The sequence below is a fragment of the Hyperoodon ampullatus genome (assembly GCF_949752795.1).
Source record: "Hyperoodon ampullatus genome assembly, chromosome: 15".
Lineage (NCBI taxonomy): Eukaryota > Metazoa > Chordata > Mammalia > Artiodactyla > Ziphiidae > Hyperoodon > Hyperoodon ampullatus.
The window spans coordinates 35,679,645-35,696,801 of record NC_136928.1 but is presented as its reverse complement, the minus strand read 5'-3'; the positions used below and the strand labels follow the sequence as shown (position 1 = coordinate 35,696,801).

The following is a 17,157-nucleotide window of genomic DNA, read 5'->3' as shown; positions in this document are numbered from 1 at the left end:
CCATGTGGCATGGCCAAAAAAAAAAAAAAAGGATAAGAAAAGAAAACCTGGAAAGGATTCTCCATTCTAGGTGCCATTAAGAACATTCATGATTCACAGGAAAAGGTCAAAATAGCAACATTAACAGGAGTTTGGAAGAAGTTGTTTCCAACCCTCATGGATAACTCTGAGGGGCTGAAGACTTCAGTGGAGGTAGTAACTGCAGATGTGGGGGAAATGGCAAAAGAACTAGAATTAGAAGTGGAGCCTGAAGATAGGACTGAATTTTGTTGCAATCTCATGAGAAAACTTTAACACTTAAGGAGTTGCTTCTTATGAATGATCAAAGAAAGTTGTTTCTTGAGATGAAATAAGTCTACTCCTGGTATAAATGCTATGAAGATTACTGAAATGACAACAAGGGATTTAGAATATTATGTAAACTTAGTTGATAAGGCAGCAACAGGATTCTAGAGGACTGACTACAATTTTGAAAGAAGTTTTACTCTGGGTAAAATGCTATCAAACAGCACTACATGCTACAGAGAAATCATGTGTGAAAGGAAGAGTCCATCAATGTGGCGAACTTCACTGGTGTCTTATTTTAAGAAATTACCACAGGCACCCCAACCTTCAGCAACCACCATCCATCAACACTGAGGCAAAACATTCCACCAGCAAATAGATTACAACTTGCTGTAGGCTCATACGACATTTAGCATTTTTTAGCAATAAAATATTTTTAAATTAAGGTACGTACAATGTTTTGAAAGACATAATGCTACTGTACACTTAATAGATGACAGTATAGTGTAAACATAACTTTTATGTGCACTGGGAAACCAAAGCATTTGTGACTCACTTTGAGATATTTGCTTTTTTGGAGTGGTCTAGAACTGAACCCACAATGTCTCTAAGGTATGCCTGTAGACAGCTTTGGGTAGAATGGACATTTTAACAATATTAATGCTTCCAGTCCATGAACATGGAATATTCTTTCCATTTATTGATATATTTTTCAATTTCTTACATCAGCGTCTTGTACTTGTCAGTGTATAGGTCTTTCGACTCCTTGATTACGTTTATTCCTAGGTATTATATTCTTTTTGATGCAATTGTAAATGGGATTGTTTTATTTCTCTGATAGCTTGTTATTAGTGCATAGATATACCACAGATTTCTGTACATTGATTTTTGTATACAGCAACTTAACTAAATTCATTTATTAGTTATACCATTTTTTTTGGCAGAGTCTTTAGAGTTATCTCTATATAGTATCATGTCATCTGCAAATAGTGACAGCTTTATTTCTTCCTTTCTGATCTAGATACCTTTTTTTCTCCTCACCTAACTGCTATGGCTAGGATTTCCAATATTATGTTGAATAAAAGTGCTGAGAATAGACATCTTTGTCTTACTCCTGATCTTAAGGGAAAAGATTTCAGCTTTTCACCACTGATGTTAGCTTGGGTTTGTCATATATGGCCTTTATTACATTGAGGTAAATTCTGCCTATACCAACTTTGCTGTAAGTTTTTAGCATAGATGGATGTTGAATTTTGTCAAATATTTTTTTTCTGCATCTATTGAGATAATTGTATGATTTTTATCCTTCATTTTGTTAATATGATATATCATGTTGATTGCTTTGTGGGTGATAAAACATTTTTGTATCCCTGAATCCTACTTGATCATGGTGCACAGTCCTTTTAATGTATTGTTGGATTTGGTTTACCAATATTCTGTTGAGGATTTTTACATGTATGTTCATCAAGAATTGGCCTGTAATTTTCTTTTTTGTGTGGTTCCTTGCCTGGTTTTGGTAGTATAAAATGTTTGGAATGTTTCCCTCCTCTTCAACCTTTTGGAATAGTTTGAGAAGAACAGGTATTAAATCTCTGTTTTGTAAAATTCACCAGAAAAGCTGTGTGGTCCTCTATTTTTGTTTGTTGGGAGGCTTTTGATTACTGTTTCAATGTCCTTACTAGTAATCAGTCTATACAGATTTTCTATTTCTTCATGATTCAGTCTGTAAAGATTGTATCTTTCTAGGAATTTATCTTCTATGTTGTCCAATTTGTTGGTGTATAGTTGTTCACAGTAGTCTCTTATGATCCTTTGCATTTCTGTGGTATCAGCTGTAACTTTTCTTTCATTTCTGATTTTGAGCCTTTTCTCCTTGGTTATTCTAGCTAAAGGTTTGTTGGTTTTGTTTATCTTTTCAAAGAACTGGCTCTTTGTTTCACTTATCTTTTCTGTTCTTTTTTTTTTTTTTTTTTTTTAGTCTCTATTTCATTTATTCCTGCTCTGATCTTCATTATTCCTTCCGTCTACTAATTGGGGCTTCATTTGTTCTTCTCTTTCTAGCTCCTTTAGGTGTAAAGTTAGATTGCTTATTTGGGATTTCTCTTGCTTTTTGAAGTAGGCCTATATTGCTATGACCTTCCCTCTTAGAACTCCTTTTGCTGCATCACATAGATTTTGATATGACATATTTCTGTTTTCATTTGTATCTAAGTATTGTTTGATTTCTTTGATGACCCACTGGTTGCTCAGTAGCATGCTATTTAATATCCACCTTTTTGTGCTTTTTCCTGGCCTCTTCCTTGTGACTGATATCTAGTTTCATACCACTGTGGCCAAAGAAGATGTTTAATGTGATTTCAATCTTCTTCAATTTACTGAGACTTGTTTTATGACCTAATAGTGATCTATCCTGGAGAATGTTTCTATGTGTACTTAAGAAAAATGTGCATTCTGCTGATTTTGAACAGAATGTTCTATATTTATTAAGTCAATCTGGACTAATGTGTCATTTAAGTCCAATGTTTCTGTATTGATTTTCTGTCTGGATGATCTATTTGTTGATGTAAATGGGGTGTTAAAGTCCCCTAGTATTATTGTATTACTTTCAATTTTTCTTGTAAGTCTGTTATTATTTGCTTAATATATATTGGTTCTCCGCTGTTGGGTGCAAATACATTTATAAATGTTAATATTTTCTTGCTGGATAGACCCCTTTATCATTATGTAATGCCCTTCTTTATCTTTTATTACTGTCTCTGTTTTAAAGTCTATTTTGTCCGATATGAGTATAGATAATCCAGCTTTCTTTTCACATCCATTTGCATGGAATATCTTTTTCCATCTCTTCACTTTAAGTCTGTGTGTTTCAAGAATTACAAGAGAAGTAATTCTCTTGTAGGTAACCAATAGATGGGTCTTCTTTTTTTATCCATTCAGCCACTTTTGATTGGTAAATTTAGTCCATTTGCATTTAAAGTAATAATTGATAAGTACGTAATTATTCCATTTTGTTAAATGTTTTCTGGCTATTTTTGAAGTTCTCTGTTCCTTTTTTCTTCTCTTTCTCTCTTCCCTTGTGCTTTAGCAGTTTTCTCTAACATGATATTTAGATTCCTTTCTCATTTTCTTTAGTGTAGTTACTATAATTTTTTCCTTGTAGTTACAGTGAGGTTCACATATAACATCCTATTTAAATAGTGGCCTGTTTTAAGTTGGTAACAACTAAAATTTGAACACATTCCAAAGTTTTATCCTTTTATCCCCCCAACATTTTATACTTTCATCGACACACTTTACATCTTTTTATTTTATGCATCTCTTAACTAATTATTGTAATTTTAGTTAGTTTTACTTCATTTGTCTTTTAACCTGCATGCTTGCCTTATAAAAGTGATTGATCCACTACCTTTATTATATAGTTACCTTTTCTAGTGAGATTTTTACTTTTGTATATTTTCTTATTATTAATTAGTACCATTTCTTTTCCTTTAAAATTAAAGAAGTCCTTTCAACATTTCCTGTAGGGCAGGTAACAGATTCCTTTAGTTTTTGCTTATCTGGGAAACTCTTCATCTCTCCTTCAATTATGAATGATAACCTCATTAGGTAGAGAATCCTTGGTTGGAAGTTTTTTTCTTTCAGCACATTGAACATGACATGCCACTCCCTTCTGGCCTGTCAAGTTTCTGCTGAAAATTTCTGCTCATAGCCTTTATGGGGTTTCCCTTGTACAAAATTAGTTGTTTTTTTCTTGCTGCTTTCTGGATTCTCTCTTTACCCTTAACCTCTCCCATTTTAATTATAACATGTCTTGGTGTGCATCTCTTTGGGTTCATCTTATTCGGAATTCTCTGGGCTTCCTGGACCTGTCTGTTTCCTTTCCCCAAATAGGGAAGTTTTCAGCCACTATTTCTTCAAATAATTTTTCTAGCCCTTGCTCTCTCTCTCCTCCTTCTGGGACCCCTATAGTCCAAATGTTATTCTGCTTGATGTTGTACCAAAGGTCTCTTAAGTTATCTTCACTTTTTTAAATTTGTTTTTCATTTTGTTGCTCTGTGTGGGTGAGTTCCATTGTTCTGTGTTCTAGCCCACTGATTCATTCTTCTACCTCATGCAGTCTGCTGTTGAACCCCTCTAGCATATTCTTTAGTTCAGTTATAACTTCTGTTTATTACTTTCTTATATTTCCTATATCTTTGCTGAAGTTTTCACAGTGTTCATCATTCTTCTCCAGAGCTCAGTGAGCATTTTTATAATCATTACTGTGAGTTCTTTATACACTAGATTGCTTATCTCCATTTTCCTTAGCTCTTCTTCTGAGGTTTTGTCATATTTTTCTGATTGGAATATGTTTCTGTCTCATTTTGCCTAAGTCCCTGTGTTTATTTCTATGTATTAAGTAAATCAGTTATTTCTCCCAGTCCTTTCCAAAGTCATTTCTAGTTCTCCCTCTCCTTTCTAAAAGGTTAGAGGGAAAATTTCAAAATAGTGCTCACCTGCACCAGAACTCTGAAGGTAGCCTGAAATTGCAAAAATGCTTTGACCAGTGTCTCAGTTCCCAGGGAGTGTCTCAGTTGGTTCCTGCCTCTCTGGAAGATGCTTCAAGATTAGTAAGTGGGTCCCCTTCACCTGTGGTCCATGTGCTTCTCAGTATGGTGTTTTTGTGCTGGTTTTCAGGTCAAGTGAGTTTGCATGCACACCCTGTAGGAGTGGGTTTTCTGTTCCCCACAGTTCTATAATTTTCCTAGACATATTCCCCATTGGTTTTCAAAGCCAGGTATTTTGGTCGCTTGTCTCTCCTGTGCAGGATCTAGAGGTTGGGATGCCTGACGTGGAACCTGAATCCCTCACAGCTCAGAGAAAACATCCGTACCTTTTTATCCCTCCCAATTGTGGATTAGTGTGGCTGGGATGTGGATTTTTCCCTTGGCAAGACTGTCTCTCTCTCTCCTACCTATCTCAATGCTGTCCTTTTACCTTTTGTTGTAGAGGCTCTATTCATCCATTTTCCATATGTAGTTAAATTTATTGTGTCTGTGGGAAGAGGTGAGTTCAGGATCTTCCTATGCTGCCATCTTGAACCCTCCTCCAAGAACATTATCTTTTACTTCCTCTGTGCCCTTTACTATTTCACTTCCACTCCCTTCCTTCTCAGAGCTATACTAAATTTTGTGTTTATAATCTAATTTTCTTTATAGTATTACCACATATATTTGTCTCCTGAAACAATATATTACTTAATTTAGCCTGTTTTTGAACTTCCTCTGCATGCAATCATACTGTATGTACTCTTCTGCACTTACTTTTTAAACTTTTTGCCCTATATCATATTCCTGACATTCATCTATGTTGCTGCATGCAGCTGTAATTCATTCACTTTCACTATTGCATACATCTATCCATTCTCTGGCTGACTGATATTTGGATGGTTTCTTGTTTCCTGCATTACAAACAGTACTATTATGAACATTTTTTTACGTCTCCTGGTGCAAAAGTTATCAAGGCTTTCACATATCTAGGAGTAGAATTACTGGTTGGTAGGCAACATACATCTTCAACTATACTAGATGATGCCAAATTGTTTCCTAAGAGGCAGGACCAATTCATACATTTGCCAGGAGTGAAATAAGTTCATTTTATTGGTTTTTTTTTTTCTATTTTCTGACACAATTTCTTTTACTCTTTTGAGTTAAAAAATTTTTTTTCTGCTACATATTTTTAATTTCCACAAGATTAATACAGTTTTCAAATGTTTCCTGAAACATCTATATTTCCTTTCTTGCTGTTCATATTTTGAAGTGAGGCACTGGAGAGCTCAATATACATGAACACTGCTTGCCAACTGCTGGGTTTCACTGACCACTCAGGGACCAGGGTATTTCACCAGAGGACCAACTCAGAAATCAACATAGATAGGGCTTCTCTCTGGGGCCATGCAGTCTCTCTGGAGAGGAGGCCCTCAGCTTCTTCTTTCATGGAAAGTGTACAACTGCCTGTGACATTCTCAGATTAAGATTAATCTGATTATAAAAGGATTAAGAGGCCCTCACCCATTAGTATGTAGGCTTTCACTTCATCCCTGTTTTCAGTTCAGCACCTCTCCCGTCTTCTTCCACTACAGCTAGTTCTGAACCTCCCTAAATAAAGTATTTCCACAGTATGAAAAGTATCTCACTGCTTCGTACACAGATTTTCAACTCCCTTACTTATCACCCCATGCCACAACTCTATCCTTCTGCAGTACCTGACTCCTCAAATATCTGTACCTCTCTAAAGTTTTGAGACCCAAATTGGTTGTCACTGGAATTCTCCGTAAACATTTGATATTCAGATTTTTAACCTTTGGTAACTCCTCCATCCCTTCCAAAAACTATTCAACAGAAATTGTCTCCTCTCCTAGTCTCTCAGTCCTTGTGGGTTTATACCCTTTTTTTTTAAACATCTTTATTGGAGTATAATTGTTTTACAATGTTGTGTTAGTTTCTGCTGTATAACAAAGTGAATCAGCTTTATGTATACATATATCCCCATGCCCCTTCCCTCTTGCGTCTCCCTCCCACCATCCCTACCACACTCCTCTAGGTGGTCACAAAGCACCGAACTGCTCTCCCTGTGCTATGCAGCTGTTTCCAACTAGTGATCTATTTACATTTGCTAGTGTATATATGTAGATGCTACTCTCTCCCTTCGTCCCAGCTTATGTTTCTCCCTCCCCATGTCCTCAAGTCCATTCTCTATGTCTGTGCCTTTATTCTTATCCTGCATCTAGGTTCATCAGAACCTTTTTCTTTTTTAGATTCCATCTACATTTGTTAGCATACGGTATTTGTTTTTCTCTTTCTGACTTACTTCACTCTGTATGACAAACTCTAGGTCCATCCACCTCACTACAAATAGCTCAATTTTGTTTCTTTTTATGGATGAGTAATATTCCACTGTATATATGTACCATATCTTCTTTATTCATTCATCTGTTGACAGACACTTAGGTTGCTTCCATGCCCTGGCTATTGTAAACAGTGTTGCAATGAACACTGTGGTACATGATTTTTTTAAATTATGTTTTTCTCAGGGTAAATGCCCAGCAGTGGGATTGCTGGGTCGTATGGTCATTCTATTTTTAGTTTTTTAAGGAACTTCCATACTATTTTCCATTGTGGCTGTATCAATTTACATTCCCACCACCAGTGCAAGAGGGTTTCCTTTTCTCCACACCCTCTCCAGCATTTACTGTTTGTAGCTTTAATGGTGATGGCCATACTGACCGATATGAGGTGATACCTCATTGTAGTGTTGATTTGCATTTCTGTAATGATTAGTGAGGTTGAGCATTCTTTCATGTGTTTGTTGGCAATCTGTATATCTTCTTTGGAGAAATGGCTATTTAGGTCTTCTGCCCATTTTTGGATTGGGTTGTTTGTTTTTTTGATATTGAGCTGCATGAGCTGCTTGCATATTTTGGAGATTAATCCTTTGTCAGCTGCTTCGTTTTCAAATATTTTCTCCCATTCTGGGGGTTGTTTTTTCGTCTTGTTTATGGTTTCCTTTGCTGTGCAAAAGCTTTTGAGTTTCACTAGGTAGCATTTGTTTATTTCTGTTTTTATTTCCATTTCTCTAGGAGGTGGGTCAAAAAGGATCTTGCTGTGATTGATGTCATAGAGTGTTCTGCCTATGTTTTCCTCTAAGAGTTTGATAGTTTCTGGCCTTACATTTAGGTCTTTAACCCATTTTGAGTTTATTTTTGTGCATGATGTTAGGAAGTGTTCTAATTTCACTCTTTTAGATGTAGCTGTCCAGTTTTCCCAGCAGCACTTATTGAAGAGGCTGTCTTTTCTGCATTGTATATTCTTGCCATATTATCAAAGATAAGGTGACCATATGTATATGGGTTTATCTCTAGGCTTTCTATCCTGTTCTGTGATCTATTCTTTCTTTTTTCGTGTCAGTGCCATACTGTCTTGATTACTGTAGCTTTGTAGTATAGTCTGAAGTCAGGAAGCCTGAAGTCAGGGAGCCTGATTGCTCCATTTTTCTTTCTCAAGATTGCTTTGGCTATTCGGGGTATTTTGTGTTTCCATACAAATTGTAAAATTTCTTCTAGTTCTGTGAAAAATGCCATTGGTAGTTTGATAGGGATTGCATTGAATCTGTAGATTGCTTAGGGTAGTAGAGTCATTTTCACAATGTTGATTCTTCCAATCCAAGAACATGGTATATCTCTCCATCTGTTTGTATCATCTTTAATTTCTTTCACCAGTGTCTTCTAGTTCTCTCCACACAGATCTTTTGTCTCCTTAGGTAGGTTTACTCCTAGGTATTTTATTCTTTTTGTTGCAATGGTAAATGGGTGTGTTTCTTTTATTTCTCTTTCAGATTTTTCATCATTAGTGTATAGGAATGCAAGACATTTCTGTGCATTAATTTTGTATCCTACTATTTTCCCAAATTCATTGATTAGCTCTAGCAGTTTTCTGGTAGCATCTTTAGGATTTTCTATGTATACTATTACATCATCTGCAAACAGTGACAGTTTTATTTCTTTCCCGATTTCAATTCTTTTTATTTCTTTTTCTTCTCTGACTGCTGTGGCTAAAACTTCCAAAACTACGTTGAATAATAGTGGTGGCAGTGGGCAACCTTGTCTTCTTCCTGATCTTACAGGAAATGGCTTCAAGTTTTTCACATTGCGAACGATGTTGGCTGTGGGTGTGTCATATATGACCTTTATTATGTTGAGGTGAGTTCCCTCTATGCCTACTTTCTGGAGAGTTTTTATCATAAATGGGTGTTGAATTCTGTCAAAAACTTTTTCTGCATCTATTGAGATTATCATGTGGTTTTTATCCTTCAATTTGTTAATATGGTATATCACGTTGATTGATTTACGTATATTGAAGAATCCTTGCATTCCTGGAATAAACCCCACTTGATCATGGTGTATGGTCCTTTTAGTGTGCTGTTGCATTCTGTTTGCTAGTATTTTGTTGAGGATGTTTGCATCTATGTTCATCGGTGATACTGGCCTGTTGTTTTCTTTTTTTGTGACATCTTTGTCTGGTTTTGGTACCAGTGTGATGGTGGCCTCGTAGAATGAGTTTGGGAGTGTTCCTCCCTCTGCTATATTTTGGAAGAGTTTGAGAAGGATAGGTGTTAGCTCTTCTCTAAATGTTTGTTAGAATACGCCTGTGAAGCCATCTGTCCTGGGCTTTTCTTTGTTGGAAGATTTTTAATCACAGTTTCAATTTCACTGCTTGTGATTGGTCTGTTTATATTTTCTGTTTCTTCTTGGTTCAGTCTTGGAAGGTTGTGCTTTTGTAAGAATTTGTCCATTTCTTCCAGGTTGTCCATTTTATTGGCATATAAGTTGTAGTAATCTCTCATGATCCTTTGTATTTCTGCAGTGTCAGCTGTTACTTCTCCTTTTTCATTTCTAATTGTGTTGATTTGAGTCCTCTCCCTTTTTTTCTTGATGAGTCTGGCTAACAGTTTATCAATTTTGTTTATCTTCTCAAAGAAACAGCTTTTAGTTTTATTGATCTTTGCTATCATTTCCTTCATTTCTTTTTATTTCTGACCCGATCTTTATGATTTCTTTCCTTCTGCTATCTTTGGGTCTTTTTTTCTTCTTTCTGTAATTGCTTTAGGTTTAAGGTTAGGTTGTTTATTTGAGATTTTTCTTGTTTCTTGCGGTAGGATTGTATTGCCATAAACTTCCCTCTTAGAACTGCTTTTGCTGAGTCCCATAGGTTTTGGGTCGTTGTGTTTTCATTGTCATTTGTTTCTAGGTATTTTATAATTTCCTCTTTGATTCCTTCAGTGATCTCTTGGTTATTTAGTAGCGTATTGTTCATCCTCCACGTGTCTGTATTTCTTACAGTTTCTTTCCTGTAATCGATATCTAGTCTCATAGCATTCTGGTCGGAAAAGATACTTGATACGATTTCACTTTTCTTAAATTTACTAAGGCTTGATTTGTGAGCCAAGATACGATCTATCCTGGAGAATGTTCCATGAGCACTTGAGAATAAACTGTATTCTGTTGTTTTGGGGGGTAATGTCCTATAAATATCAATTAACTCTATCTTGTCTAAAGTATCATTTAAAGCTTGTGTTTCCTTATTTATTTTCATTCTGGATGATCTGTCCATTGGTGAAAGTGGGGTGTTAAAGTCCCCTACTATTATTGTGTTACTGTTGTTTTCCCCTTTTATGGCTGTTAGCATTTGCCTTATGTACTGAGGTTCTCCTATATTGGGTGCATAAATATTTACAACTGTTATATCTTTTTCGTGGATTGATCCCTTGATCATTATGTAGTGTCCTTGTTTGTCTCTTGCAATAGTCTTTATTTTAAAGTCTATTTTGTCTTATATGAGAATTGCTCCTCCAGCTTTCTTTGGATTTCCATTTGCATGGAATATCTTTTTCCATCCCTTCACTTTCAGTCTATATGTGGCCCTAGATCTGAAGTGGGTCTCTTGTAGACAGCATATATACAGGTCTTGTTTTTATACCCATTCAGCTTTTGGTTGGAGCATTTAATCCATTTACATTTAAGGTAGTTATCGATATGTATGTTCCTATTACCATTTTCTTAATTGTTTTGGGTTTGTTTTTGTAGGTCTTTTCCTCCTCCTGTGTTTCCTGCATAGAGAAGTTGCTTTAGCATTTGTTATAAAGCTGGTTTAGTGGTGCTGAATTCTCTTAACTTTTGCTTGTCTGTAAAGCTTTTGATTTCTCTGTCAAATCTGAATGAGATCCTTGATGGGTAATGGTGGTTGTAGATTCTTCCGTTTCATCACTTTAAATATGTTCTGCCACTGCCTTCTGGCTTGCAGAGTTTCTGCTGAAAGACCACCTGTTAACCTTATGGGGATTCCCTTGTATGTTATTTGTTGTTTTTCCCCTGATGCTTTCAATATTTTTTCTTTGTATTTAATTTTTGATAGTTTGATTTATATGTCTTGACGTGTTTCTCCTTGGATTTATCCTGTATGGGACTCTCTGAGCTTCCTGGACTTGATTGACTATTTCCTTTCACATGTTGGCGAAGTGTTCAACTATAATCTCCTCAAATATTTTCTTAGACCCTCTCTTTTTGTCTTCTTCTGGGACCCCTATAATTCGAATGTTGGTGGGTTTAATGTTGTCTCTGAGGTCTGTTGTCCCAGAGGTCTGTGAGACTGTCCTCAATTCTTTTCATTCTTTTTTCTTTACTCTACTCTGTGGCAGTTATTTCCACTATTTTATCTTCCAGGTCACTTACCGGTTCTTTTGCCTCAGTTATTCTCCTATTGATTCCTTCAAGAGAATTTTTTATCTCATTTTTTGTGTTGTTCATCATTGTTTGTTTGCTCTTTAGTTCTTCTAGGTCCCTGTTAAACGTTTCTTACATTTTCTCCATTTTATTTCCAATATTTTGGATCATCTTTACTCTCATTACAGTGAATTCTTTTTCAGGTAGACTGCCTATTTCCCCTTCATCTGTTTGGTCTGGTGCGTTTCTATCTTTCTCCTTCATCTGCTGCATATTTCTTTGTCTTCTTGGTTTGTTTAACTTACTTTGTTTAGGGTCTCCTTTTCTCAGGCTGCAGGTTCATAGTTCCTGTCATTTTTGGTGTGTGCCCCCAGTGGATGAGGCTGGTTCAGTGGGTTGTGTAGGCTTCCTGGTGGAGGGGACCGGTGTCTGTGTTCTGGTGGATGAGGCTGGATCATGTCTTTCTGGTGGGCAGGGCCACATCCAGTGGTGTGTTTTGGAGTGTCTGTGAACTTACTATGATTTTAGGCTGCCTCTCTGCTAATGAGTGGGGTTGTGTTCCTGTCTTGCTAGTTGTTTGGCATGGGGCGTCCAGCACTGGAGCTTGCTGGCTCTGGGTCTTAGTGTTGCAATGGAGATCTATGGGAGAGCTCTTGCCGATTGATATTACATGGGGCCGGGAGGTCTCTGGTGGTCCAGTGTCCTGAACTCAGCTCTCCTACCTCAGAGGCTCAGGCCTGACACCAGGCCAGAGCACGAAGACCCTGTCAGCCACACAGCTGCTAGTTTTGGAGCGTCTCCTACAGAGGCGGGGGGCAGCTGTGGCTCACTGCGGGGACAAGGACACTGGCAGCAGAAGTTCTGGGAAGTACTCCTTGGCATGAGCCCTCCTGAAGTCTGCCATTATCCCCACCAAAAAGCCTGCAGGCTCCAGTGCTCTATACCTTTTTAATAGTAACTTGTCTACTCTCATTTTGAAGAATGAGGGAAGGAAGCAAATGGGTTTTAAGTCCACTTTGTTTAAGTGGAAATTCTATCCTTATCCATTTTAAGCGAGCTAAACTTAATGAAATTATAATGACATCATCTGTAATTATATATTTGATATAAAGAAATAATTCTTTGCAAGATAAACCATTTTCTTAGTAATGATGCTAAAGACATGTAAATAAATCTGTCCTCCTAAATACAAGAGTTGCTTTAGATACTCAGAAAGGAAAAGAATTTTTTAAAAGATGTTTCCTAATGATATATACTTTATCCTGAAATACTAATAAACATTGTTAAAACACATTTATATTACTCTCTTCCCCCCACAATGTGAGATTCAAAAAACATGAATAGGGCTTCTCTGGTGGCGCAGTGGTTGAGAATCTGCCTGCCAATGCAGGGGACATGGGTTCGAGCCCTGGTCTGGGAAGATCCCACATGCCGCAGAGCAACTGGGCCCATGAGCCACAACTACTGAGCCTGCGCGTCTGGAGTCTGTGCTCCGCAACAAGAGAGGCTGCGATAGTGAGAGGCCAGTGCACCATGATGAAGAGTGGCCCCCGCTAGCCACAACTAGAGAAAGCCCTTGCACAGAAACGAAGACCCAACACAGCTAAAAAATAAATAAATAAATAAATAAATAAATAAATTTATTTTTAAAAAATGAATATAATTGTACCTCTTAGGTGTATGTTTGAAATATTACTTTATGTTTGAAATATTACTTTAATACCAAATAGAAATGCATTTACCATTAGCAAGCCTGCAAATATTTATGAATATAAATCAGTTATTATGAACAATCCCAGGAAAAAATGGAATATCTGTGTATCTTAAGAGGAAACAGATATTAGGCCAGTAAAATTAATGTTCAAAGCAGAAAATGTAACTCAAGTTGAAAAAAAATAAGCAGAGTTAACTAAACGAAATTACTATACACTAGCCAATTTTTCATTAAGTATAAAGAAAATAATGCAATTCCAGCTGGAGAATCTAAGCTCTAACCTTTGCTAGTACTTATTTATATTGTTGTAACTCATATTTAAAAAATATTGAAATTAATCCAGAGCTTATTTACCCCCAATGTGTAAGGTATTCTTCAAAGACCACAGGTGCAGTTCAGTCAAGCAGAAAGACATCTGATGGCAGAAGGAATCTCTGTCCTGTTTAAAAAAATAATTAAGAAGAGGTGCCAATTAATTATCTTCTATTGCCAATAAAACCAAGATCCCTTAGAAATAATAAAAAGAATCACTTGCCGCTACTGATATTTGAGATACGGTTCATTAGAATAAACACACTTTAATGTACCCTTAGTTAACCACCCAGAAATGAACTCTAGAAAAAGGAAAAAAAACACTTGTTTTCCTAGATTTAATATGTCATCACATTGAGAAATGTAGTAAGAAGAATATATATATTTGCGTTTCCAATAACATACGTTTGATTTTTAAGGCTCTGAGTGTATTTAGAATTATTTAGCATTTAAGCATTTTTTAAAAATATTTTTAAGGAAAAGAAACATCTGTTATGTAGTTAGTAAGTACAAACACATTTTGTGGTCTATCTTTAATATACAAAGCAAATATTTACAATCTCCCACATACTAACAGGCTAATTAAAGTGGAATTTTCAAGGTAAATGATATATAGTTATTATTATAGGAAACATATTTACTTAGAAGTAAACTGTGTGAAACCACATTAGCATTCAGATTAGTTTGTTAATCTGCATGTCGTGATAGATCCAGATAGTCTACTCTACCTGCGTTAAAAAAAAAGAGATAGCAATAATGTACATCTTATATTTTCTCCCAGTTTTAACAGCAGGGGCTAGTGATGGATATTATTAACACTTTCTTTTATTATTTCCAACAAACTTCTGAATAACAAAAAATGCTTGAAAAATATTTTAAGACATCTTTCATATGGAGGAAAAAGCTTCTTTAACATTTGGAGTGACTAAAAATATTTTCCCATACTATTCATATGGGTGATAATCCAAAATAATTTTAGACATAATATAAACTTTGTTGGTCCCTCCTTCACCTTTACATTTGACCTCAATGCACTTACAATCATCAAGAATCAGATGCATGTTCAACTAATGAGACACAGTGTACTAATTATTGAAATGGCAGAGTGAACAATTTCACAGCATAAAAGAAGGGCTCGACCCTGCTTGGAATAGCAGGGTTCTGAGAAGCTACAGACAAGTTGTAAAATGTCAGTAGGACCTCAAAGAAGCATAGAACTTCATCAGCTAAATGATGATGATAAAAATGATGATGATAACAACAGATAATACTTACTACGCACCTACATTGTGACATGCATTCTTCTAAAATTTTATATGTATTAACTCAATCCTTATAGCTACTCTTTGAAGTAGTACCATTGCCCCTATAATGAGGAAACTAAGGTATAGAAAAGACATATAACCAGCAGGTAGTGGAAGCAGGCTTTGAATCTAAACAAATCTGAAATCTCTGGTTTCAGAGTCTGTGTTGGCAACCACAGCACACTTACTGATTTGGGGTATACAGAGGTGTAGGGAGGGTGTACACAGCAGTTTGAGTAAAAGGACAGTGGTAGATCAAGATGCCTGGTGGAAAATTATAGAAAAATGACGTTGAAAAGGGTAGCAAAAAACAGGCTATAATAGTAAATTTTGGACTGATCTGAATTCACTCTCTTCCTTGTACTAAAGTGCCTTAAAAGGTTAGAGATGAAACAAAAGACCCTTCGACCTCCAGATGTGCCCTCCTCTAATCAGAAGCTGGCTGTCACTGTATATAGAAATGGGGTAGAAGAGCCTGTGGGCTCATTACTATGAAGGATGCAATTCCTTACTAGTAGGCAGTAGAGAAAAAGGGATATTAAGCTAATTTGTATTTTTCAATTCAACTGAGTATTATCTTTCAGAGTTGTCACTTGTGAGTGACTCTAGTGAGGCTGCCATTACTCAAAATATTTCCAAAGCTGTGTTCTTTGGCATTGTTTTCAGTTAGTTTCATGAGACTTATTCAGAATTATTACTTTATAGTTGTATTTTTTAATTAAAATATTACTGTATTAGAATATGTAAACAGCGGCCTAGTCATTTGGATGGGTGAGCTCTGTAATGTTTGTTTAGAGAATCAGTTAATAAATTAAATAAATTTTGTATTTATTAAGTTTAATGTGTGGATTCTAGACTCTAACTGCCTGGCTTCTTATTCTAACTTCTCAGCTTATTCACTTTGCACAAATTACTTAACTTTCCTAAGTTCCCCCAGCCATAAAATGGGTATAATAAAGTACTTACCTCAAGACTGTTTTGAGGGTACCTTTATTCAATTACCTTATTATTGCTGCTGTTTTTGCTACTGCTATTACTCAAATGTCTAGCACTATGCAAATTTATACGGAAAAAACAAAAGAAGTATTAAATATGATCTCACATTGTATAGAGAGAAATGAATGAATGACTAAGTATTTACAATAGTGATTTTATGAAGGAAAAACATCTGTACGTGGAGAAATTTCTACACCAGAGGAAGTACTGATTTAGGACATGCAAATGCATTAATACTTCACTAGGAATAGAGAAGAAAGGATGTGATAAAACAGGTGCCTATTTCTTCTGACACTGAGCATTAAAAGTCTCAACTTCTAGACAGTATTAGAAAATAAAAACTCACATTCTTCAATTTAGTGTTGATTCAGATACCAATAATTAGAACTTATGACAATTCGGACAAAGGCAAGGCTGAAGTAAACCTGTTAGTAGCTACATAATAAGGTTTCATCATGCAAATTAGAGATAAAATTTTATAGCCAAAGCCAGAAGGCCACATTTTTACTTACATATCAAAAGAAGACTGCACTTGAAATGCTATTTTTCAGTTTAAGTCAATTAATAATAAAGAATTTGTCAAAACATTCCCCTGATAACAGAAATGGAGAGTGGATAATAGCTTCTTTTTAATCCATGCTGGCTATTATTTATAAGAGACAGAGAAGCTTTTAAGTTGAAAACCAATAGGTCTACTGTGTATCTTTACTAAGTCTGAAAATCCCAAGCTACTCAGAAATTATGGAGTTTGGAGGAGAATAAGCAAACTGATGCCTGTGGAGAGTGTCAAATGTCAAGTACAAAGCCCTTGACCCTTTGCACTTGGACATAAGGGGAAATTCTGAGAACAGTACAGTGTAGAGTCTATGATCTGGACTTGAAAACAGGACTCATTTGTAGTTTCATTGGCGGTGGGGGGGGACTGAGAAAAATGCACGTGCTAGTTCTAAAAATGTCCTAATGTATATAAACAATGCTGCTCTAGTTTCCCACTAAATAAAAAAATAACAGGAGGAAAAGAAGAGAAACATTCTGCTCTATAAAGCACTCCTGTAGCCCCTGGAATATTTGGTTTAATAGTCGTGAAGTAGCCACTGGGGTTGGTGCCCAGTAGAACGTAAGCAGGACTGGTAGCCCTTCACATTAACGTACTCAGAGTGGTGGTATCCAGATAAAGTGGGATCCACACCCAGCAAAAGTAGACACGGTGGCAGCAGTAACGAGTTGATGGAGCAGGTCTAGCAAGTGAGGCAAGTGAGAAGGAAATGGCCAGCGTCCATTAGTAAATG

At 36.2% G+C, this 17,157-nt stretch overlaps 1 protein-coding gene across 1 annotated transcript in view; it reads right to left on the bottom strand.

Annotated features, from left to right (window-relative positions):
• WDPCP (WD repeat containing planar cell polarity effector) overlaps positions 1 to 13,671 on the bottom strand; it is a gene marked incomplete at both ends in the record, with an annotated part of 270,224 nt that extends 256,553 nt beyond the window's left edge. Inside the window, one exon of the mRNA XM_079720396.1 lies at positions 13,611 to 13,671. Within this exon, the coding sequence (XP_079576522.1) occupies positions 13,611 to 13,671 (61 nt within the window). The remainder of the gene's footprint in view (positions 1 to 13,610) is intronic.
• Between the last annotated feature and the right edge of the window lie 3,486 nt (positions 13,672 to 17,157).